Source organism: Gallus gallus, chromosome 5 (genome assembly GCF_016699485.2).
Source record: "Gallus gallus isolate bGalGal1 chromosome 5, bGalGal1.mat.broiler.GRCg7b, whole genome shotgun sequence".
Classification (NCBI taxonomy): Eukaryota; Metazoa; Chordata; class Aves; order Galliformes; family Phasianidae; genus Gallus; species Gallus gallus.
Window position 1 is genome coordinate 56,311,948 of NC_052536.1, and position 15,793 is coordinate 56,327,740.

At 58.0% G+C, this 15,793-nt stretch overlaps 2 protein-coding genes across 2 annotated transcripts; both read left to right on the forward strand.

Moving 5' to 3' along the window:
* Positions 1-2,506: 2,506 nt before the first annotated feature.
* Positions 2,507-4,390, forward strand: LOC124418375. Its single transcript, XM_046941928.1, has 4 exons — positions 2,507-2,529; positions 2,761-3,522; positions 3,876-4,199; positions 4,259-4,390. The coding sequence occupies exons 2-4, from the start codon at positions 2,764-2,766 to the stop codon at positions 4,388-4,390; spliced, it is 1,215 nt and encodes a 404-aa protein (XP_046797884.1). The 5' UTR covers positions 2,507-2,529; positions 2,761-2,763.
* An 8,420-nt stretch (positions 4,391-12,810) lies between these two features.
* LOC124418390 (inositol 1,4,5-trisphosphate receptor-interacting protein-like 1) lies at positions 12,811-15,111 on the forward strand. The gene is made up of 2 exons (XM_046942473.1): positions 12,811-12,947; positions 13,179-15,111. The coding sequence occupies exon 2, from the start codon at positions 13,182-13,184 to the stop codon at positions 14,808-14,810; it is 1,629 nt and encodes a 542-aa protein (XP_046798429.1). The 5' UTR covers positions 12,811-12,947; positions 13,179-13,181; the 3' UTR covers positions 14,811-15,111.
* The last annotated feature ends 682 nt before the right edge of the window (positions 15,112-15,793 follow it).

Consider the following 15,793-nt stretch of genomic DNA (forward strand, 5'->3'; position numbering starts at 1 on the left):
GGAGAGGCCTCTGCACAGACGCTTCCAACAGAGCCTCCTGTCAGCAGCTGGGCAGGGACCGCCCGGCCTCTCAGAGAGCATCCCTTTGTTCCGGGAGCTTCGGCCTCTGCACAAATGCCAAGAAATGCCTTGCTCAGCTCAGCGCTGCTCGAGTGTGACCTGTGCAAGGAGGGACTGCAGTGTCAGTTGCACAGTGCCGTGGCGAGACGGCTTCAGAACACTGCCATGACGGGAGAGTCCACCGTCCTCTGGGGCAGTGAGATGGAGTGCGCGGTCACCCTCCCTTTCAGAAGATGCTCTCTGACGTTCAAACCGCCTCGTGTGTCCTTTGAGGAAGGCGGAATGCCATCCTATTTTACCAGAACCTCTGTCAGCTGGGCTAGGCGTACGAGTTCCGAGGAAAATCACAGAATTTCCTCACAAAAAAAAACCTTGCACGCCGGCTTCCCTCCTTCCCGCTCTTGAGACCCCAACCCCTCCACGCCTTCCCTGCCCTGGCGGTTACGCTGAGGTCCCGACGGTGAGTCCGGCCGCCCTCCTGGCCCCGCCCACTCTGCCTCAGCGCCGCCTCTCCTCAGCGGCCCCGCGCTGCCCGCTCGGGCTGCCCGGCGCCTCCTCTCCGTCCCGCCTTCTGACTTGGCCGCCGTTGGCCGGGGCTCGGCCCGTCAGGGAGACGTCCGGCTGCCAGTGCGGGGAGACGGGGTAGCCAGAAAGCTTAGGATCCTACGATCACTCAGGCTGCAAAGAGAACTGAGATCCCCAAGCCCAAGCCCACCCCACCGCGCCCACTGCCCACGTCCCTCAGTGCCACATCTCCACGGCTCTGGAACACCCCCAGGGACGGTGACCCCAGCATTCCTGGGCAGCTGGGCCTGTGCTAACTGCTCTTTGTGAGAAGAGATCTTTCCTAACATCCAACCTGAACTTCCCCTGGCCGTCCTCAGGGACATTCCCTCTCATCCCATCGCTGTTAGCCAGGAGCCAACCTCCCCCCCCACGCCCAGCTCCTGTCAGGGAGCTGCAGAGAGCCATGAGGGCTCCCCTGAGCCTCCTCTTCTCCACACTGACCCCCCCCAGCTCCCTCAGCCGCTCCCCATCACGCGTGTGCTCCAGAGCCCTCACAGCTCCGTTCCCCTCTCTGCACGCGCTGCAGGGCCTCCATGTCTGTCTGGGAGTGAGGGGCCCAGCACTGAACACAGCGCTCGAGCTGCGGCCTCACAGTGCAGAGTGCGGAGGGACGATCCCCCCCTCCTGCTGACCGCACTGTCTGCTGGCACAAGCCAGGAATGCCGCTGACCTTCCTGGCCACCTGAGCACACTGCTGCCTTGTGTGCGGCAGCTGTTGCCCACCACCCCTAGAGCTTTTTCCTCAACGCAGCTCCCAGCCACTCTGCCCCAAGCCTGCGGCACTGCATGGGATTGGTGTGACCAAAGCACGTGACCTGATGCTGTATTCTACTGGATTACTGGAAGATCTGGTTCCACGCGGGACTGTTTTTTCCTGCTGTTTTGGACCATGCGGCGGTCCCTAAAAAGGAACCAGCATGATGATAGCAGCAGTGAGGAGGACAGCTCCAGCAGCGAGGAGGCGGCAGCAGTGGGCAAGCATGAGGAAGGGGAGCAAGAGGAACAGGAGGAACAGGTGGAAGAGGAGGAACAGGAGTTAGTGGTAGTGACTGCATTTAAGAACAGTGTTTTGTAGCAGAGAATTTATTCTATCAAACATAGCTATTTTGCTCATTGTAGCTGTTGCAGTTTCCATGGAAATAAACGGGAGGCATTACTTTTGGAGCGACCTATGTGTATGCGGCCCAAGACAATCCGTCTTCACTCAGTGTGGCCCAGGGAAGCCAAGAGGTCAGCGAGAGGAAGCTTGCACACAGAGAGTTACAGGACTGCTATGCACCAGTGCAGACCATGGCAGCCTGGGTGGAATGGGAAACAGACGCATTGTTGCTGTTCTTAGAAACATAGACTCATAGAGCCCTTCTGGTTGGAGAAGACATCTAAGACCAATCATCAGCCCATTCCCACCATGCCTGCTAACCCTGTGAGCACCTACCAGACAGCTTCTGGTTGTGGATGCCCCACCCCTGGAGGTGTTCAAGACTAGGCTGGATGGGACCCTGGGCAACTTGGTCTAGTGCCAGACCTGCAGGCTGGTGGCCCCTGCTGGTGGCAGGGGGGCTGGAACTTACAGATCCTTGGGCTCCTTTCCAAGGATCTGGAACATTCTATGATTTGATGGTTCTATGACAGTAACATGGGAGCAGAGGCCAATCCTCACTCACAACTACCAGGGAGCTGTCACATGCTTTGTAAAGAGCATCCCCAGGAGCTCTGCCCAGAGAGATATGCCTCCAAACTGTGGCAGTACCGTGGCTGTGGCCACCTTGCGCAGCTGAGAGCGAAGGGCTGAAGGGTGAGGTCAGGCTGCCCACTGTGACATCAGCAAGGATGTCACAATGCAGGGGATGGTTTTTAGGGCCGTCAGCAGGCAGTGCTGCTTCACTTTGGCCTGGGCCATAGGTAAGTGCAGCAGCATGGGAAGGTCGAGCTGGACGAGGGACACGGTGCAAACACCGGCCCCTGTGGGAGTGCCACGGGCAGTGCTTGGAACTGTCCCTGCCAGCGCTGGCCTCAGTCCCTGCTGCCACCCATCTCCTTCTACCCACTGCTCCTCCCTGAGCACAGGGCCATGAGGCTCCTGGCCCCGCTCCCTCCCAGCCCCACTGAGCCCCTCTCTCCCATCTCTTGCAGATCATGGCTTTGGTGTTGGTTCTCGCCTTGTTGGTGAGGGCGCTAATTGTCAGTGGCAGTGACCATGCGGTCATGCTTGAGCGCGTGCAGCAGCACGAGAAAGAGCAGAGGAACGGGGAGCAGAGCTGGGTGGACATGTCGGCTCTGCTCTTTACTCTGCTGCATTACTGGAAGATCTGGTTCTGTACGGGACTGTTTGTCTTCCTCTTTTGGAATATGTGGCGGTCCCTAAAAAGGAAGCAGCATGAGGAAGGGGGACAGCAGGAACAGCAAGAACGGGAGGAACAGGTGGAAGAGGTGGAACGTGAGGAACAGCAGGAGCAAGTGGAAGAGGAGGAACAGCTGGAACGGGTGGAAGAGCTGGAACAGGAGGATCAGGTGGAACATGTGGAACAGGAGGAACAGGAGGAACGGGAGGATCAGGGGGAACAGGTGCAGCAGGAGGAACAGGTGGAAGAGGTAGAACAGGAGGACGAGGAGGAAGAATACTTCCATCATTCAGCACTGACCAGATACATTGCACGGCGTGCCTGGGAAAAGATGCAAGGAAAGGCCACCAAGTGCGTGCTGGTGGAGGAGCTGATGAGCGACCTGCTGCAGACCTACACATTTGTCTGTTCAAACAGCTTCTACCCGGTGCTGCAGCCTGCCATTGGGGTGGGCAGCGCCTTTGAAGGCTGGAGTCCCTGTGAGGAGGACATTGTGTACCGCCTGCTCGTGCCCATTAAGGCCCCCATGGGCACGTCTTCCACCCGGAGCTGGGTGAGGAAGGGGAGGTGCTGGCAAGGAACTCCCGCATCCGTGTGGAGCTGGTGTGCATGTGCACAAGGGAGCAGCAGCTGGGGGACGTGCTGTGCTTCCTCCACCACTCTGAGGAGGAGCTGAGCCAAAATCAGCAGCCCAGCCTCCTACAGACGCTCTGCACCGGCTCCTACCTGGATGTGCAGAAACTGCCGCCTGGTTCAACAAGCAGGTACCAAGAACCTGGAGGCTCACGCACCGGGCACACCGTTACGGCCTTAAGGTGCTGCCCTCCAGCCGCTCCTGCAAGCTCCAGGTGACAGACACCTCCAGCGGGGAAAAAGTCCACGTTGAGCTGCTGTTCGGGGTTGCAGCAAGGCAACCTGGACATCTTCCTGAGCAGCCAGAACGCAGAGGCCGTCTTTACGCCCAGCACAACATGGCCGCAGAGCTGCGCTGTGGCGGAAAGGAAGTACTTCGAGTACGTGGCCAGGACCGCTGGACCCAACAGCTGCCACCTGGTCTGCCTGAGGCTCTTTGCTCACATCCTGGTGGGCATGGGCTTTTCCACCTACGCCATCAAGACTCTTCTCCTCCACCTCCTAGCCATCATCCCTTTGGAGGACTGGCGCAGGAGGCATTTCCTGAGCCGGCTGGAGAATCTCCTGCAGTACCTGCAATACTGCCTGAACGATAAAGTCCTGAACCACTTCCTCCTTGGCAACGCGACCATGCCTGACGAGGTTGTCCTGCGCAGGCCTTCCAAACAGCCAGCCCGCTCAACCTCTTCCAGCACCTGGAGCAGGACCCGGACGCCCACTCCCGGGTGCTGCGTGACTTCAAGGAGCTGAAAGATCGCCTCTTCAGACTGCTGCTGTTTGGACGCTGAAAGAGGCGTTTGTCAGAACCCTCCTTTCTTGGGCTCAAAGCTCACATGCTGTGAGCAATAAGACTCTGAGCTATCTAGGAGGCCAGAGGTTGGGTGTTGCCGTGTGGCAGTCAGCATCAGGTTGTGGGCAGTTTACATCCAAAAGGATTTCTTTGGAGAGAGTTTGCCGGCTAAAGATCTGGGCTGAGACCAAATGACTCCAGCTTGGTACAGGAGATTTGGGAATAGTACCATTGTATCCTGTGAAGGCAAGACGCAAGTGGGCACCTCCCTGCTCCCTCTTATCTGCTGGCAAGGCCCAGAAGATGGTCCCAAAAGGAAGAAGCTGTCACTCCAAAGACAGCCAACTTGGCCACTCTGGACTTACATTAATAACTCTGTCCTGTCCTTGGAAAAAGTCATCCTTGTCGTCGTCAAGCCAACAACAACCTCCGACGACCCATCTCTACGGAAGGTCAGCATCGGAACTACGAGCTATGCTGGAAACCCGGTGGTGGCTAATTCTCTCTTGCTTTCTACAGAGACTCTTTGCTTTTATTTCCAATCTCTTTTCTATCGCCCGACTTCCCTTGCCCATCTCCCTAAACAACTAGGATTTGTAATAAAGTGGTCGGGCTAACATTTCACCTGTTGTGTCTTAATCTCGCCGTCGGGTGTACATCCATGAAGGGAACCTCCTCTCCCTCCTACAAATTGGAGCAACACAGCCTTCACGCACAGAGCTCTGCCTGCCTGCCCGGGAGCAGCGCACGCGGCAGCCGTTCCCTGCTACCACACCGTGAGGAGCCGGACCCCGTGCAGCCGGAGAGGCCTCTGCACAGACGCTTCCAACACAGCCTCCTGTCAGCAGCTGGGCAGGGACCGCCCGGCCTCTCAGAGAGCATCCCTTTGTTCCGGGAGCTTCGGCCTCTGCACAAATGCCAAGAAATGCCTTGCTCAGCTCAGCGCTGCTCGAGTGTGACCTGTGCAAGGAGGGACTGCAGTGTCAGTTGCACAGTGCCGTGGCGAGACGGCTTCAGAACACTGCCATGACGGGAGAGTCCACCGTCCTCTGGGGCAGTGAGATGTGAGTGCGCGGTCACCCTCCCTTTCAGAAGATGCTCTCTGACGTTCAAACCGCCTCGTGTGTCCTTTGAGGAAGGCGGAATGCCATCCTATTTTACCAGAACCTCTGTCAGCTGGGCTAGGCGTACGAGTTCCGAGGAAAATCACAGAATTCCTCACAAAAAAACCTTGCACGCCGGCTTCCATCCTTCCCGCTCTTTGAGACCCCAACCCCTCCACGCCTTCCCTGCCCTGGCGGTTACGCTGAGGTCCCGACGGTGAGTCCGGCCGCCCTCCTGGCCCCGCCCACTCTGCCTCAGCGCCGCCTCTCCTCAGCGGGCCCCGCGCTGCCCCGCTCGGGCTGCCCGGCGCCTCCTCTCCGTCCCGCCTTCTGACTTGGCCGCGTTGGCCGGGGCTCGGCCCGTCAGGGAGACGTCCGGCTGCCAGTGCGGGGAGACGGGGTAGCCAGAAAGCTTAGGATCCTACGATCACTCAGGCTGCAAAGAGAACTGAGATCCCCAAGCCCAAGCCCACCCCACCGCGCCCACTGCCCACGTCCCTCAGTGCCACATCTCCACGGCTCTGGAACACCCCCAGGGACGGTGACCCCAGCATTCCTGGGCAGCTGGGCCTGTGCTAACTGCTCTTTGTGAGAAAGAGATATCTTTCCTAACATCCAACCTGAACTTCCCCTGGCCGTCCTCAGGGACATTCCCTCTCATCCATCGCTGTTAGCCAGGAGCAACCTCCCCCCCCACGCCCAGCTCCTGTCAGGGAGCTGCAGAGAGCCATGAGGGCTCCCCCTGAGCCTCCTCTTCTCCACACTGACCCCCCCCAGCTCCCCCAGCCGCTCCCCATCACGCGTGTGCTCCAGAGCCCTCACAGCTCCGTTCCCCTCTCTGCACGCGCTGCAGGGCCTCCATGTCTGTCTGGGAGTGAGGGGCCCAGCACTGAACACAGCGCTCGAGCTGCGGCCTCACAGTGCAGAGTGCGGAGGGACGATCCCCCCCTCCTGCTGACCGCACTGCTGCTGGCACAAGCCAGGAATGCCGCTGACCTTCCTGGCCACCTGAGCACACTGCTGGCCTTGTGTGCGGCAGCTGTTGCCCACCACCCCTAGAGCTTTTTCCTCAACGCAGCTCCCAGCCACTCTGCCCCAAGCCTGCGGCACTGCATGGGATTGGTGTGACCAAAGCACGTGACCTGATGCTGTATTCTACTGGATTACTGGAAGATCTGGTTCCACGCGGGACTGTTTTTCCTGCTGTTTTGTGACCATGCGGCGGTCCCTAAAAAGGAACCAGCATGATGATAGCAGCAGTGAGGAGGACAGCTCCAGCAGCGAGGAGGCGGCAGCAGTGGGCAAGCATGAGGAAGGGGAGCAAGAGGAACAGGAGGAACAGGTGGAAGAGGAGGAACAGGAGTTAGTGGTAGTGACTGCATTTAAGAACAGTGTTTTGTAGCAGAGAATTTATTCTATCAAACATAGCTATTTTGCTCATTGTAGCTGTTGCAGTTTCCATGGAAATAAACGGGAGGCATTACTTTTGGAGCGACCTATGTGTATGCGGCCCAAGACAATCCGTCTTCACTCAGTGTGGCCCAGGGAAGCCAAGAGGTCAGCGAGAGGAAGCTTGCACACAGAGAGTTACAGGACTGCTATGCACCAGTGCAGACCATGGCAGCCTGGGTGGAATGGGAAACAGACGCATTGTTGCTGTTCTTAGAAACATAGACTCATAGAGCCCTTCTGGTTGGAGAAGACATCTAAGACCAACCATCAGCCCATTCCCACCATGCCTGCTAACCCTGTGAGCACCTACCAGACAGCTTCTGGTTGTGGATGCCCCACCCTGGAGGTGTTCAAGACTAGGCTGGATGGGACCCTGGGCAACTTGGTCTAGTGCCAGACCTGCAGGCTGGTGGCCCTGCTGGTGGCAGGGGGGCTGGAACTTACAGATCCTTGGGCTCCTTTCCAAGGATCTGGAACATTCTATGATTTGATGGTTCTATGACAGTAACATGGGAGCAGAGGCCAATCCTCACATCACAACTACCCAGGGAGCTGTCACATGCTTTGTAAAGAGCATCCCCAGGAGCTCTGCCCAGAGAGATATGCCTCCAAACTGTGGCAGTACCGTGGCTGTGGCCACCTTGCGCAGCTGAGAGCGAAGGGCTGAAGGGTGAGGGTCAGGCTGCCCACTGTGACATCAGCAAGGATGTCACAATGCAGGGGATGGTTTTAGGGCCGTCAGCAGGCAGTGCTGCTTCACTTTGGCCTGGGCCATAGGTAAGTGCAGCAGCATAGGGAAGGTCGAGCTGGACGAGGGACACGGTGCAAAACACCGGGCCCCTGTGGGAGTGCCACGGGCAGTGCTTGGAACTGTCCCTGCCAGCGCTGGCCTCAGTCCCTGCTGCACCCATCTCCTTCTACCCACTGCTCCTCCCTGAGCACAGGGCCCATGAGGCTCCTGGCCCCCGCTCCCTCCCAGCCCCCACTGAGCCCCTCTCTCCCATCTCTTGCAGATCATGGGCTTTGGTGTTGGTTCTCGCCTTGTTGGTGAGGGCGCTAATTGTCAGTGGCAGTGACCATGGGCGGTCATGCTTTGAGCGCGTGCAGCAGCACGAGAAAGAGCAGAGGAACGGGGAGCAGAGCTGGGTGGACATGGTCGGCTCTGCTCTTTACTCTGCTGCATTACTGGAAGATCTGGTTCTGTACGGGACTGTTTGTCTTCCTCTTTGGAATATGTGGCGGGTCCCTAAAAAGGAAGCAGCATGAGGAAGGGGGACAGCAGGAACAGCAAGAACGGGAGGAACAGGTGGAAGAGGTGGAACGTGAGGAACAGCAGGAGCAAGTGGAAGAGGAGGAACAGCTGGAAACGGGTGGAAGAGCTGGAACAGGAGGATCAGGTGGAACATGTGGAACAGGGAGGAACAGGAGGAACGGGAGGATCAGGGGGAACAGGTGCAGCAGGAGGAACAGGTGGAAGAGGTAGAACAGGAGGACGAGGAGGAAGAATACTTCCATCATTCAGGCACTGACCAGATACATTGCACGGCGTGCCTGGGAAAAGATGCAAGGAAAGGCCACCAAGTGCGTGCTGGTGGAGGAGCTGATGAGCGACCTGCTGCAGACCTACACATTTGTCTGTTCAAACAGCTTCTACCCGGTGCTGCAGCCTGCCATTGGGGTGGGCAGCGCCTTTGAAGGCTGGAGTCCCTGTGAGGGAGGACATTGTGTACCGCCTGCTCGTGCCCATTAAGGCCCCCCATGGGCACGTCTTCCACCCCGGAGCTGGGTGAGGAAGGGGAGGTGCTGGCAAGGACTCCCGCATCCGTGTGGAGCTGGTGTGCATGTGCACAAAGGAGCAGCAGCTGGGGGACGTGCTGTGCTTCCTCCACCACTCTGAGGAGGAGCTGAGCCCAAAATCAGCAGCCCCAGCCTCCTACAGACGCTCTGGCACCGGCTCCTACCTGGATGTGCAGAAAACTGCCGCCTGGTTCAACAAGCAGGTACCAAGAACCTGGAGGCTCACGCACCGGGCACACCGTTACGGCCTTAAGGTGCTGCCCTCCAGCCGCTCCTGCAAGCTCCAGGTGACAGACACCTCCAGCGGGGAAAAAGTCCACGTTGAGCTGCTGTTCGGGGTGCAGCAAGGCAACCTGGACATCTTCCTGAGCAGGCCAGAACGCAGAGGGCCGTTCTTTAACGCCCAGCACAACATGGCCGCAGAGCTTGCGCTGTGGCGGAAAAGGAAGTACTTCGAGTACGTGGCCAGGACCGCTGGACCCAACAGCTGCCACCTGGTCTGCCTGAGGCTCTTTGCTCACATCCTGGTGGGCATGGGCTTTTCCACCTACGCCATCAAGACTCTTCTCCTCCACCTCCTAGCCATCATCCCTTTGGAGGACTGGCGCAGGAGGCATTTCCTGAGCCGGCTGGAGAATCTCCTGCAGTACCTGCAATACTGCCTGAACGATAAAGTCCTGAACCACTTCCTCCTTGGCAACGCGACCATGCCTGACGAGGTTGTCCTGCCGCAGGCCTTCCAAACAGCCAGCCCGCTCAACCTCTTCCAGGCACCTGGAGCAGGACCCGGACGCCCAAACTCCGGGTGCTGCCGTGACTTCAAGGAGCTGAAAGATCGCCTCTTCAGACTGCTGCTGTTTGGACGCTGAAAGAGGCGTTTGTCAGAACCCTCCTTTCTTGGGCTCAAAGCTCACATGCTGTGAGCATAAGACTCTGAGCTATCTAGGAGGCCCAGAGGTGGGTGTTGCCGTGTGGCAGTCAGCATCAGGTTGTGGCAGTTTACATCCAAAAGGATTTCTTTGGAGAGAGTTTGCCGGCTAAAGATCTGGGCTGAGACCAAATGACTCCAGCTTGGTACAGGAGATTTGGGAATAGTACCATTGTATCCTGTGAAGGCAAGACGCAAGTGGGCACCTCCCTGCTCCCTCTTATCTGCTGGCAAGGCCCAGAAGATGGTCCCAAAAGGAAGAAGCTGTCACTCCAAAGACAGCCAACTTGGCCACTCTGGACTTACATTAATAACTCTGTCCTGTCCTTGGAAAAAGTCATCCTTGTCGTCGTCAAGCCAACAACAACCTCCGACGACCCATCTCTACGGAAGGTCAGCATCGGAACTACGAGCTATGCTGGAAAACCCGGTGGTGGCTAATTCTCTCTTGCTTTCTACAGAGACTCTTTGCTTTTATTTCCAATCTCTTTTCTATCGCCCGACTTCCCTTGCCCATCTCCCTAAACAACTAGGATTTGTAATAAAGTGGTCAGGGCTAACATTTCACCTGTTGTGTCTTAATCTCGCCGTCGGGTGTACATCCATGAAGGGAACCTCCTCTCCCTCCTACAAATTGAGCAACACAGCCTTAACGCACAGAGCTCTGCCTGCCTGCCGGGAGCAGCGCACGCGGCAGCCGTTCCCTGCTATACCACAACCGTGAGGAGCCGGACCCCGTGCAGCCGGGAGAGGCCTCTGCACAGACGCTTCCAACACAGCCTCCTGTCAGCAGCTGGGCAGGGACCCGCCCGGCCTCTCAGAGAGCATCCCTTTGTTCCGGGAGCTTCGGCCTCTGCACAAATGCCAAGAAATGCCTTGCTCAGCTCAGCGCTGCTCGAGTGTGACCTGTGCAAGGAGGGACTGCAGTGTCAGTTGCACAGTGCCGTGGCGAGACGGCTTCAGAACACTGCCATGACGGGAGAGTCCACCGTCCTCTTGGGGCAGTGAGATGGAGTGCGCGGTCACGCCTCCCTCTTCAGAAGATGCTCTCTGACGTTCAAAACCGCCTCGTGTGTCCTTTGAGGAAGGCGGAATGCCATCCTATTTTACCAGAACCTCTGTCAGCTGGGCTAGGCGTACGAGTTCCGAGGAAAATCACAGAATTCCTCACAAAAAAAACCTTGCACGCCGGCTTCCCTCCTTCCCGCTCTTGAGACCCCAACCCTCCACGCCTTCCTGCCCTGGCGGTTACGCTGAGGTCCCGACGGTGAGTCCGGCCGCCCTCCTGGCCCCGCCCACTCTGCCTCAGCGCCGCCTCTCCTCAGCGGCCCCGCGCTGCCCGCTCGGGCTGCCCGGCGCCTCCTCTCCGTCCCGCCTTCTGACTTGGCCGCGTTGGCCGGGGCTCGGCCCGTCAGGGAGACGTCCGGCTGCCAGTGCGGGGAGACGGGGTAGCCAGAAAAGCTTAGGATCCTACGATCACTCAGGCTGCAAAGAGAACTGAGATCCCCAAGCCCAAGCCCCCCACCGCGCCCTACTGCCCACGTCCCTCAGTGCCACATCTCCACGGCTCTGGAACACCCCCACGGACGGTGACCCAGCATTCCTGGGCAGCTGGGCCTGTGCTAACTGCTCTTTGTGAGAAGAGATCTTTCCTAACATCCAACCTGAACTTCCCCTGGCCGTCCTCAGGGACATTCCCTCTCATCCCATCGCTGTTAGCCAGGAGCCAACCTCCCCCCCCCACGCCCAGCTCCTGTCAGGGAGCTGCAGAGAGCCATGAGGGCTCCCTGAGCCTCCTCTTCTCCACACTGACCCCCCCCAGCTCCCTCAGCCGCTCCCCATCACGCGTGTGCTCCAGAGCCCTCACAGCTCCGTTCCCCTCTCTGCACGCGCTGCAGGGCCTCCATGTCTGTCTGGGAGTGAGGGGCCCAGCACTGAACACAGCGCTCGAGCTGCGGCCTCACAGTGCAGAGTGCGGAGGACGATCCCCCCTCCTGCTGACCGCACTGCTGCTGGCACAAGCCAGGAATGCCGCTGACCTTCCTGGCCACCTGAGCACACTGCTGCCTTGTGTGCGGCAGCTGTTGCCCACCACCCCTAGAGCTTTTCCTCAACGCAGCTCCCAGCCACTCTGCCCCAAGCCTGCGGCACTGCATGGGATTGGTGTGACCACAAGCACGTGACCTGATGCTGTATTCTACTGGATTACTGGAAGATCTGGTTCCACGCGGGACTGTTTTTCCTGCTGTTTTGGACCATGCGGCGGTCCCTAAAAAGGAACCAGCATGATGATAGCAGCAGTGAGGAGGACAGCTCCAGCAGCGAGGAGGCGGGCAGCAGTGGGCAAGCATGAGGAAGGGGAGCAAGAGGAACAGGAGGAACAGGTGGAAGAGGAGGAACAGGAGTTAGTGGTAGTGACTGCATTTAAGAACAGTGTTTTGTAGCAGAGAATTTATTCTATCAAACATAGCTATTTTGCTCATTGTAGCTGTTGCAGTTTCCATGGAAATAAACGGGAGGCATTACTTTTGGAGCGACCTATGTGTATGCGGCCCAAGACAATCCGTCTTCACTCAGTGTGGCCCATGGAAGCCAAGAGGTCAGCGAGAGGAAGCTTGCACACAGAGAGTTACAGGACTGCTATGCACCAGTGCAGACCATGGCAGCCTGGGTGGAATGGGAAACAGGACGCATTGTTGCTGTTCTTAGAAACATAGACTCATAGAGCCCTTCTGGTTGGAGAAGACATCTAAGACCAACCATCAGCCCATTCCCACCATGCCTGCTAACCCTGTGAGCACCTACCAGAACAGCTTCTGGTTGTGGATGCCCCACCCCTGGAGGTGTTCAAGACTAGGGCTGGATGGGACCCTGGGCAACTTGGTCTAGTGCCAGACCTGCAGGCTGGTGGCCCTGCTGGTGGCAGGGGGGCTGGAACTTACAGATCCTTGGGCCTCCTTTCCAAGGATCTGGAACATTCTATGATTTGATGGTTCTATGACAGTAACATGGGAGCAGAGGCCAATCCTCACTCACAACTACCCAGGGAGCTGTCACATGCTTTGTAAAGAGCATCCCCAGGAGCTCTGCCCAGAGAGATATGCCTCCAAACTGTGGGCAGTACCGTGGCTGTGGCCACCTTGCGCAGCTGAGAGCGAAGGGCTGAAGGGTGAGGTCAGGCTGCCCACTGTGACATCAGCAAGGATGTCACAATGCAGGGGATGGTTTTAGGGCCGTCAGCAGGCAGTGCTGCTTCACTTTGGCCTGGGCCATAGGTAAGTGCAGCAGCATGGGAAGGTCGAGCTGGACGAGGGACACGGTGCAAACACCGGCCCCTGTGGGAGTGCCACGGGCAGTGCTTGGAACTGTCCCTGCCAGCGCTGGCCTCAGTCCCTGCTGCCACCCATCTCCTTCTACCCACTGCTCCTCCCTGAGCACAGGGCCATGAGGCTCCTGGCCCCGCTCCCTCCCAGCCCCACTGAGCCCCTCTCTCCCATCTCTTGCAGATCATGGCTTTGGTGTTGGTTCTCGCCTTGTTGGTGAGGGCGCTAATTGTCAGTGGCAGTGACCATGCGGTCATGCTTGAGCGCGTGCAGCAGCACGAGAAAGAGCAGAGGAACGGGGAGCAGAGCTGGGTGGACATGTCGGCTCTGCTCTTTACTCTGCTGCATTACTGGAAGATCTGGTTCTGTACGGGACTGTTTGTCTTCCTCTTTTGGAATATGTGGCGGTCCCTAAAAAGGAAGCAGCATGAGGAAGGGGGACAGCAGGAACAGCAAGAACGGGAGGAACAGGTGGAAGAGGTGGAACGTGAGGAACAGCAGGAGCAAGTGGAAGAGGAGGAACAGCTGGAACGGGTGGAAGAGCTGGAACAGGAGGATCAGGTGGAACATGTGGAACAGGAGGAACAGGAGGAACGGGAGGATCAGGGGGAACAGGTGCAGCAGGAGGAACAGGTGGAAGAGGTAGAACAGGAGGACGAGGAGGAAGAATACTTCCATCATTCAGCACTGACCAGATACATTGCACGGCGTGCCTGGGAAAAGATGCAAGGAAAGGCCACCAAGTGCGTGCTGGTGGAGGAGCTGATGAGCGACCTGCTGCAGACCTACACATTTGTCTGTTCAAACAGCTTCTACCCGGTGCTGCAGCCTGCCATTGGGGTGGGCAGCGCCTTTGAAGGCTGGAGTCCCTGTGAGGAGGACATTGTGTACCGCCTGCTCGTGCCCATTAAGGCCCCCCATGGGCACGTCTTCCACCCGGAGCTGGGTGAGGAAGGGGAGGTGCTGGCAAGGAACTCCCGCATCCGTGTGGAGCTGGTGTGCATGTGCACAAGGGAGCAGCAGCTGGGGGACGTGCTGTGCTTCCTCCACCACTCTGAGGAGGAGCTGAGCCAAAATCAGCAGCCCAGCCTCCTACAGACGCTCTGCACCGGCTCCTACCTGGATGTGCAGAAAACTGCCGCCTGGTTCAACAAGCAGGTACCAAGAACCTGGAGGCTCACGCACCGGGCACACCGTTACGGCCTTAAGGTGCTGCCCTCCAGCCGCTCCTGCAAGCTCCAGGTGACAGACACCTCCAGCGGGGAAAAAGTCCACGTTGAGCTGCTGTTCGGGGTGCAGCAAGGCAACCTGGACATCTTCCTGAGCAGCCAGAACGCAGAGGCCGTCTTTACGCCCAGCACAACATGGCCGCAGAGCTGCGCTGTGGCGGAAAGGAAGTACTTCGAGTACGTGGCCAGGACCGCTGGACCCAACAGCTGCCACCTGGTCTGCCTGAGGCTCTTTGCTCACATCCTGGTGGGCATGGGCTTTTCCACCTACGCCATCAAGACTCTTCTCCTCCACCTCCTAGCCATCATCCCTTTGGAGGACTGGCGCAGGAGGCATTTCCTGAGCCGGCTGGAGAATCTCCTGCAGTACCTGCAATACTGCCTGAACGATAAAGTCCTGAACCACTTCCTCCTTGGCAACGCGACCATGCCTGACGAGGTTGTCCTGCCGCAGGCCTTCCAAACAGCCAGCCCGCTCAACCTCTTCCAGCACCTGGAGCAGGACCCGGACGCCCACTCCCGGGTGCTGCGTGACTTCAAGGAGCTGAAAGATCGCCTCTTCAGACTGCTGCTGTTTGGACGCTGAAAGAGGCGTTTGTCAGAACCCTCCTTTCTTGGGCTCAAAGCTCACATGCTGTGAGCAATAAGACTCTGAGCTATCTAGGAGGCCAGAGGTGGGTGTTGCCGTGTGGCAGTCAGCATCAGGTTGTGGGCAGTTTACATCCAAAAGGATTTCTTTGGAGAGAGTTTGCCGGCTAAAGATCTGGGCTGAGACCAAATGACTCCAGCTTGGTACAGGAGATTTGGGAATAGTACCATTGTATCCTGTGAAGGCAAGACGCAAGTGGGCACCTCCCTGCTCCCTCTTATCTGCTGGCAAGGCCCAGAAGATGGAACAAAAGGAAGAAGCTGTCACTCCAAAGACAGCCAACTCGGCCACTCTGGACTTACATTAATAAGGCTGTCCTGTCCTTGGAAAAAGTCATCCTTGTCGTCGTCAAGCCAACAACAACCTCCGACGACCCATCTCTACGGAAGGTCAGCATCGGAACTACGAGCTATGCTGGAAACCCGGTGGTGGCTAATTCTCTCTTGCTTTCTACAGAGACTCTTTGCTTTTATTTCCAATCTCTTTCTATCGCCCGACTTCCCTTGCCCATCTCCCTAAACAACTAGGATTTGTAATAAAGTGGTCGGGCTAACATTTCACCTGTTGTGTCTTAATCTCGCCGTCGGGTGTACATCCATGAAGGGAACCTCCTCTCCCTCCTACAAATTGGAGCAACACAGCCTTCACGCACAGAGCTCTGCCTGCCTGCCGGGAGCAGCGCACGCGGCAGCCGTTCCCTGCTACCACACCGTGAGGAGCCGGACCCCGTGCAGCCGGAGAGGCCTCTGCACAGACGCTTCCAACACAGCCTCCTGTCAGCAGCTGGGCAGGGACCGCCCGGCCTCTCAGAGAGCATCCCTTTGTTCCGGGAGCTTCGGCCTCTGCACAAATGCCAAGAAATGCCTTGCTCAGCTCAGCGCTGCTCGAGTGTGACCTGTGCAAGGAGGGACTGCAGTGTC